A 9,160-nucleotide genomic window follows, 5' to 3' on the forward strand; every position below is an offset into this window, starting at 1 on the left:
ATACAACAGATCCCAAAATAAAATTTCATAAATTTGCCCTCTTTGTTTAGGTGGTAACCAGGATAAATACTTTCTCAAAACAAAAAAGTTTGGATATTCACAACAAAATACAAATATTATCATCTTACAAAGCCGAAAGGTTGACAAGAACAAGGGTTCCTTTATGTTGATTTGGTGATTAGAGATTGGCTATATTATATAAACAAATTATTTTCCATGGGGCCTAATTTTACATTTCATCTTATTAGGTAAATTCACTTCACATAGGGGCGGAGCTAGAATTCTCGATGCGAAGACATCAAAATTTATTTGTATTTAACTTTCTCATCTTTAATCGGGTAACACTTTATTACAGAAATTGTATTGTTATAGCATATTGTAAAAAATAAAGGTTACGACACGCCTTGTTGTGGCTCCGTCTTGTATTCACACCTAGAACCACACATAAAAAAAATATATATAATAAAAAAAAAAATTTACACTACACTCCATGGTATATCCAAAAACACCAATTTATTTCTTAGGAGCAAAATTATTATTATTATTATTATTTTATAAATTCCATCCATGGATGGGCCAACCTTAAGATTTGGGCTCCGTCTGTAGTTGCGTCCTCTTCTGTTTTGGGCTTTATGAATTTGAAAGTTTTCGACCGAAAAACCAACTCCCTTTTCTTCTTTTCCAGCGACGGTTATGGTGGTAGTGAAATGGAACCCGATGTTTACAATTAGAGCTCTCAGAGGCTCCTTTCTGAATTCTGATCGCACACAACCGAAGTGTCAGAGTCTTGCGTCCTCCGGAGCTCACATTTAGGACTTTTCCGGCAGAGAAGAATCGGAATCGGACAGTTAGGTCTTTCAGCTTTGAGACGTTTCTGGCTTGCGATCACCTCTGAGGTTCAGAGGAGAGCTCGATCTCGGGTAAGTAGATTTGGTTCTGACGAACAGCTAAATCAAATTTGGATTTTGAGTCTCAGCCAAATGTGATATTGGGACGCATTTGGTGTTCGATTATAGTGCCAGCGTTAGACCCAATTACTGTGGATTCGGCATTGGAAGACCAACTCAAAACCAATGCCAAATCGTTGGAAATAGAAAGCGCCTTGTAGATTTCATGTGATATCTTTAGAGTATGCTTTTTATTTGCTTGTTTATCATAGATATGCCATGAGTGTGAGATTTATAGTGCTTTAACTGTTTGATCAAGTGCTCATTGTTGTAGTAGTGTGATAATAAAGCCTCTGGTTTGGATCCAGTGGCTGTTGATTGTAAATGTTGAAACTTGGTGTTTGAAAAAAGTGTTAGGAGGAGGTGATATAAATCTTTAGTGTGGGGAGTTTCACTAGCCACAAGGCACTGCTGGTAATTTGAAGTTCTAAGTGATTTTTCAATGGGATTTAAACACCAGCTTCAACGACATGGGTTTGCATGTACAAGTCAGATGTACATATATGCTTGCGTTAACATAACCCATTTTGTAATTGAATGACCACATTTATGGATTTTGCAGACACTTATTTTGGTGGGACAATGAATTTCCTTATGCGGTCAAGTCATGTACAACGTGTGTCGGCAGAACAACCGTCTGTTCCTGAACCACCTGCAGATGCTCACCCTACCCCAAAATCAGCAACAACATTGGAGGGTCTAATTGCTGAAGATTCATATCCACAATATTCCACAATCGATGATCATGTTGGAGAAAGTGAATATAGAGGTGAAAATGCCATTGGTGCAAATAATGAATCTTCTGTCATAGCAAAGCATTATGACGTATCTGATGAGGAGGGATGGATTGCCATTCCATACAGTAAGCGATTTCCATTACACTCAACATGCATGTTTTAATATTTTCATAATGTTTAGGATCGCATGCACACTTATAAGTGTGCACATAAACTGCGTTATAATACACATGCATATAGTTGATTAGGTGCCTATATTATACATTCAATACGTAAAATATATCATGGTCGTGATATAAAATTATCTAAAGCGTGTTTTGCTCTTGCAGAAGAACTCCCTGATAATTGGAATGATGCACCAGATATACATTCATTACGCTCTCTGGACCGCTCCTTTGTTTTCCCCGGTAGCTCTTTCTTGAATTTCCTGACTCTTTTTCTCCAAATGGGAGATGTATCCTTTATTTAGGACCTGAAATTTATTTTTAATCCAGGTGAACAAGTTCATATCCTTGCATGCTTGTCAGCTTGTAAGCAGGATACAGAAATTATTACTCCCTTTAAATTAGCTGCAGCCATGAGTAAAAATGGCATAAGACAAAGCCCAAAGAAACAAAATGGAAATGCTGAAGAGGGTAATGGTGCATTGTTGAGAAAAGGAGAAATGAGTCCTGACAGTCAAGGTGCAGAACAAAATGGTGAAACCCTGTCAAAAGAGAAGACTGAACTACAAAAGGATGTTACTGATAGTGAATCCCTTCTTAGAATGGAGGATCACAAAAGACAGACTGAAATCTTATTGCAAAGATTTGAGAGGTCTCATTTTTTTGTTAGGATTGCAGAGTCAAGTGAGACACTTTGGTCAAAAAAAAGTGCTCCTAAGAAATCTTCAGTATCTCTTGGGATGGATGGTCAAGAGTCTAAGGAAAATGGAACCCAGAAAAATGCTGTAAATGTGTCTCGACTTAATGCTATTATTGATAAAGGAAATTTTGATCCCAAAGTCTCTGGTGGTGTAGCAAGAAATAATGTCAAGTGTTGCTCTCTTTCTAATGGAGACATAGTGGTATGTGTAATGAAGCTTCTAGGTTCTTCCTTGTATGCATACATATGTGTTACTTATATTCTCATCTTATTTCCACAATTATTATCTTTTTTGCTAAATGATGGGTATTAATAAACTCAAAGTTGTAGACTTAAGTTGTGCCAACCTAAAACGCAATGTTATGAATATTTATATTTGCGAGTCTGTGTGTGTGCGCTTATGCATCAATATACGTGATAAGTGACAGAAAAAATGTCAGTAGTTGTGCCTTTTATGTTAACCCCATTGACATGCACCTATAAATCTTAAGCTTTCTGCAAGGTTTTACTGGAGGAAAGCCCTAGTTGGTCTTAGTTTGTACCAAAATAAGCAAGAGTGTTGTAACTCTGATAACAATTTGCTGACCCTTAAGTTAATTTTCTGCTGCTGCTTTGTTTATTCTAGACCTTCCAATTTTAAATATCTTAGTTCTGAAATTTTTTTTCCTCTCACATTCATGGCTGGTTTAAGCAGTTGTTCAGATCACTGATTCTCATTCCATTTTCTTCTTTGGAAGGGTGCAGGTTCTTTTACAAGTGAATGTTGGTGTCGATTTTTTGAATGACCCTGTTATTGAGATTCTTCAGTTTGAGAAATCTCGTGAGGGAAGTTTGTCTTCTGAGACTCAGGAAAACTTAGTTGATGCAAATCAGGACCCATGTGGAGAATTGTTAAAATGGTTGCTTCCATTGGATAACACACTTCCGCCTACAGCTCGCCCTCTATCTCCTCCTTTAACTTCCAATTCAGGAATGGGTAGCACATCTCAAAAGTCTGGTTCTCAACTCTTCTCCCATTTTAGAAGTTACTCCATGTCATCACTACCACAAAATACTACACCACCACCTGCACCTATTAAAGCCGCCAGTTCTAAGCCAACCTTTGATCTTGAAGATTGGGATCAGTCTTCATCTCAGCAGTTCTGGAAGAGTCAAAAAACTGGTTACGAGGTGCTTTTATCTTTTCGAGGTGTGTCATTGGAGCGAGAACGATTTTCTGTTCGTTGTGGATTGGAGGGAATCTATACTCCAGGAAGAAGGTGGAGGAGAAAACTTGAAATTATACAACCTGTAGAAATCCATTCTTTTGCTGCTGACTGCAATACAGATGACCTTCTCTGTGTCCAGATAAAGGTGTGAGCAATGATTGACTAGATCAAGGTGTTTGTTATATATGCCTGTCTTCTCATATCTTTCCAATTCTAATCACTCTTGTTAGAAATGTCATGTTTGTTAGGCTGTCTCACATTCCTGTTAGGTTATCATTTTGTTTTGCAGAATGTTTCTCCAGAACATGTGTTTGTTAATACTTGTTTTTGCCTGAAATTTTTATAACATCATTCTTGTTAGGAATGAGATGTTTGTTTGGCTTTGTTCCACATTCCTATTAAGTTATCATTTTGTTTTGCAGAATGTTTCTCCAGCACATGCACCACATATTGTGGTATATATAGATGCTATAACAATTGTATTTGAGGAGGCTTCAAAAGGTGGACAATCCTTATCATTACCAATTGCATGTATTGAAGCAGGAAACGACCACAGTTTGCCAAACCTAGCCCTCAGGTTGTTTTTATGTCTTGGTATTCATTTTTTTCATGTTGATTGTCCTTGTTACAAAATATCATGTTTTCTTCATGGTGATTGTGCATGCATTCTTGGAGCACGTCAATATCTGGGATTAGAAAATTGTATGGGTTGGCAACCCCAGGCAGTTGGGGTTAAGTTGCTGTGGAATATTGCTTAGTACTCTGTGTTGGTGGACACTTAGTTTTGCATTTCTTCTTGGATGCTCATGCATCATTATTTAATGTCATCACACTTCTTAAAATAAGACTTTCAGGATGTGATTACCTATTTCAATTCTCATTCTTGTTAACTCTAGCCTCCCTACAGAGAGAGCAGATGCTTATTATCTGGCAATGGTCATTTAGTGTGGATTGGCTGAACCCAGTACGGAGGTTTCTATTGTGAACTTTGTAAATTTGATGTTCACCAGAAACATGGAGTCTGTAATTGGAACATTTTTTGTTTAGTTATTGGAATCCTAAGTTTATTCCTTCTCTTCTCATTAGAATTTCTCATGGCAGGAGAGGTGAAGAGCATTCCTTTATTCTTAAACCGGCAACATCCCTGTGGAAGAATCTCAAGGCTGGTGGTGATAGAAGAACTCAATCATCACAACTGCAGGCTGGAAATGCAGCATCAAGTTTGCGTCCACCATCCAAGGCTGTTGAATTAAAGAGGAGTGCTTCAACTGCTGATCAGTATGCAATTATGGTATCATGTCGGTGCAACTACACTGGTAATTATATTCCTTTTAGTGTACCCTATTTGGAGAACCTAAATTATTCGTTTCTAATTCTTCTTTTATGTTACATCTGTAGAGTCGAGATTATTTTTCAAACAGCCAACAAGTTGGCAGCCACGTGTTTCAAGGGATCTTATGATCTCTGTTGCATCTGAAATGTCTGGACAATCTAGTGCACCCAGTGGAGGGGTCTCTCAGCTTCCTGTTCAGGTTTCATACACTCAGTAGTTCGTATGCATATGTGGTGTTTTCTTCTTTTTTACCTTGTATAATCACATTTCATCTAATTTTTCAATTTGCAGGTCTTAACTCTTCAGGTTTCAAATCTAATGTCAGAAGATCTAACTCTGACGGTTCTTGCTCCAGCTTCATTCACTTCCCTTCCTTCAGTGGTCTCCTTGAATTCTTCACCTTCTTCACCAATGAGCCCATTTGTTGGTTTTCCTGAGTTTACAGGAAGGAGTCCTACAATGCAGAGGCTAAGCTCACCGCTCCTTTCATCAAAGAATCAGAAACAAAATGGTACAGGTGGAGTTTGGCCAGCTTCTTTCAACGAACAGGCTTCTCCAATATCTGATGCCATTCCTAGTAATGGTTTGTGTTGTACACATCTGTGGCTTCAGAGTAGAGTTCCACTAGGGTAATACTTCCATCTTTTTTCGTTTTTCTTATTCATAGATATTCCAATTATTATAATTTTCTATGGTCACATCAGATGCGTTCCCTCCCAATCTATGGCAACCATCAAGCTTGAGCTACTTCCATTGACTGATGGCATAATCACACTGGACACACTACAAATTGATGTCAAGGAAAAAGGTACTCATCCTATTATTTCTACTATTTTCTTTTTACACGCATCCTTGTCAGAAGAATGCTTATTGAGTGGACTCTATTAGGCTGTTAATAGAATCAATAAAGAATTAGTATACCAGAAGACACTTGGGCTGGTCTTTGCACTCTCTGGTTCCTCCATCAAAACAATAATTTCGGAGGGTTATCCTTAATTAAATGAAAAAACCCAACTGTCGAATTTGTTCTGATGGAGTATCATGTTCTGGCATAACAGGTCTTACTTATATACCGGAGTACTCACTGAAGATTAATGCGACTTCCAGCATTTCAACTGGGATTTTTTAAGAAATATCTAGTGCGCCGTGCATTTCTTTCAACATCTTAAACTGAACCGTGAAGGAATTTTTGAACTGTCACTTGTGTAGCGATCAAGCATCGGGTGCGTGACAACAGGCACCGAGGTTTCCCTTGGCTTTGTTTAGTTGGAATTCTCATGTCAATTCGTTCTGGTAGAAATATAAGGTCACAGCGTGTGTTGTAAACCGTGGTTTGAGAATAGGGATTGTTTGATACCCCTTTACCCCTTCCAGTGGGTGACTGTATTCTCTGTAGATGAATCTACTTGTGTGATATGTAATCATTTAATACAGAAAAAATTGTGTAGCTTCTTATTGAGTTGACTCTTTGTTTTCCATTCAAAAATTAATTTCAAGTTTTTATTTTTACTTCTTCCAATGTTATGTTAGTTTGACGGTCCTAAACATAAGGATCAAATCGGTCAAATTAAGAATACAGGGAATAAATTGGCCATGGTTGCAAAATACATGGACCATTTTAACATTTAACCCTAAAATAAAACTGATATTCAATTAAATTTGCTAAGAGTGAGGTGCCGCCCTATTCTTCTCTTGACTCTATTTTTCTCTACCTGTTGTGAAGTGATGTCAACCCCTTACGATTTGATGCTTTTTACAAGGATTTCCTGCCATGTGTCCATATTCCAAATGTAGACTTGCTACTCTATAAAATAATGATCTTTCTTTTTTTAATCTACACTTAAAATAATGGGTTAGCAAAAAAAGAAAGTCATAAAATAATTATAATGCCTGAAAATGCAGGCAGATGATATTGAGTGGGTGCTGCTCATCTTCAATTTGTTACCAATAGCATGATATAGGACAGGGTGGCCTAATCTACCCCGAATCATTTTTTTGAGTACCAATCATATGTGATTATTAATATCATGTAATTATTCTCATGCCAAACGTGTTATAATTAGGTAGAAACTTTAAAGTGGAACATGCGTTTTAGATCAGAGTGTTGCAAGAAGCTCCATCTTTGTACTCAAAGTAGTGAGAAATTGGAATTTGAGAGAATTTAAGAAATAGTTTTGTTGCATCTAGAATATATTACAACAAAATTTTGGACCCAACTAATTTAGTCATGGCTCCGATCTCGTCAGAGAAGAAAAAAGATGATCACTATCAAGTTCGACAACCCAAAAAAAAAAAACACCATCATCGAAAGGCAGGCACAACATTCTTATTCGCCATTTCAATGAGTATATTATAGTAATTAAAAGCAAATAATAATAATAATAATAATAATTAACATATTGGATATTTGGAAGTCAATCTCGGTGTTGCATGCCAGATTTCTTAAACCAATGAACAAGCTCTTATATTAATAATCTTAATATTCTCGTTGAATTTAATTTAGCTCTTGATAAGTATAATTCTCCAAGCCGCTCTTCACTCTGTTTTTGAGAGTACAAATGATGCTTTGTGTTTTTTTTTAAAATAAATAAAATAATGGATACCTTTGAACACGGTTCATCTTTTATATATAATTCATATTGTTATTGCATTATCTACATCCCATGCCTTCAATAATTGATCACCCTTCAGCAATACAAAACTACCAAGAAAATCTTATAAAACCAATATATATTTTTTTTGTTCTAAGCATTTTTTTCCTTTTTCAAAGATATTGCTCTCCCTTCTCCTTGAGAAATTATAGAATAATACGGTATCACCACGTCATCTGGTGATACTTCCATTCAAAATACGCCATGTGTACTATTTTTTAAAGAAAAATAAACTATTTATACAGCTGGATGTAAAAATCTAATTTTATAATTTAAAACCATAAAAAAAAAAAAAACTCATTAATAATAAAAATCGCCAACAACCACTTCCCTAAGCTCGATACAAAGCCTCCGCCTGCCCACTTTCTGCCATGGCTTCCGTTCGTTCTTTCATTTTTCCAATCTCTCTCCCCTTCTCCCTCTCCATCCCTCCTCTCTATTATGGATTTAGGGTTCATGGAATTTTCTCTCTATGATGGCTTTAGGGTTCAAGGAATTTAGATTGAAGATTTGTTGGGGATGGGTTTATGGTCTTTGAGAAATTATTTAATTTTATACGTGAAGGTCAACAAGTCTAAAAGTTTTTGAGGAATTTGATAAGCTTCCAAAGTCCTACAAGGTATATGGCCATTGAGATTATTGACAAGAAAAGCAAATTTTACAGTAGGTAAATAGGAATCCAATCTTGGTTGCATAGCTTTCCATGTATCAATAGCCGAATCAAATTTTTTTTTTTCTTCTAATGATTGTGAAAGTGGAATCATGTGTTGGGGTGTCATCAAATTCACACAGAGAATGAGGCAGTAGTCATGGAAGACAGTGGTGGGGGGTCACTGTTGATGAAGCGGATGGTTTTTGGGTTTTTTTTATTTCTAAAGTTTTTTAAAAATCATTTTATTTTTATTTTTAAATTAAATATGAGTGTTGAATATAGTTGTCAAAAAATAATACATGTGGCGAATTTTGAATGGAAGTATCACTAGCTGACGTGGTGATACCGTATCATTCTATAATTTCTCATTTTTTTGAAAGAAGCTCATTCCTACAAATCACAATTTGACACATATGCAAAAATAATTCATAAAAAACACACAAACAAATTTTTGCACACATATCATACTATTATTGGCAGTAATATATGAGTTTATACTTATAGCAAAAGGAGGGAAGTGTTTTCCCTTTTTCAGAGCGATTTTTTTTATGGATTTTAAATAAATTCAATATTAAAAGACAAATTTAAAATATTTTTCATGTTTTAATATCAATATATATATAAAGCAAAATGCAGAGAATGGTGAAACATTCAAATTAGGAGTGAGCATCAAAACCGAAATACCGAAACTATCTCGAAACTATGTCAAACCGTGCCAATCTTGTGCCGTCCCATTTGGTGTTGATGTGTAAACGGGATGATACCGTG

The 9,160-nt window shown here is 36.1% G+C and overlaps 1 protein-coding gene across 1 annotated transcript; it reads left to right on the forward strand.

Moving 5' to 3' along the window:
- Nucleotides 1-628: 628 nt before the first annotated feature.
- On the forward strand, nucleotides 629-6,601 carry LOC117616425. Its single transcript, XM_034345743.1, has 11 exons — nucleotides 629-920; nucleotides 1,510-1,809; nucleotides 2,014-2,091; nucleotides 2,179-2,750; nucleotides 3,293-3,901; nucleotides 4,179-4,333; nucleotides 4,858-5,072; nucleotides 5,155-5,288; nucleotides 5,381-5,718; nucleotides 5,794-5,897; nucleotides 6,148-6,601. Exons 2-11 carry the CDS (start codon nucleotides 1,530-1,532, stop codon nucleotides 6,216-6,218), a joined length of 2,556 nt encoding a protein of 851 aa, XP_034201634.1. The 5' UTR covers nucleotides 629-920; nucleotides 1,510-1,529; the 3' UTR covers nucleotides 6,219-6,601.
- The last annotated feature ends 2,559 nt before the right edge of the window (nucleotides 6,602-9,160 follow it).

The sequence above is a fragment of the Prunus dulcis genome, chromosome 1 (assembly GCF_902201215.1).
Source record: "Prunus dulcis chromosome 1, ALMONDv2, whole genome shotgun sequence".
In the NCBI taxonomy this organism is placed as follows: domain Eukaryota; kingdom Viridiplantae; phylum Streptophyta; class Magnoliopsida; order Rosales; family Rosaceae; genus Prunus; species Prunus dulcis.

Coding starts and splice junctions, on each gene's coding strand:
- LOC117616425 (XM_034345743.1), top strand. CDS start 1,530: ATGAATTTCCTTATGCGGTCAAGTCATGTACAACGTGTGTCGGCAGAA. Junction 5,073..5,154: donor ATGTCGGTGCAACTACACTG/GTAATTATATTC, acceptor TTACATCTGTAG/AGTCGAGATTATTTTTCAAA. Junction 5,719..5,793: donor CAGAGTAGAGTTCCACTAGG/GTAATACTTCCA, acceptor TGGTCACATCAG/ATGCGTTCCCTCCCAATCTA.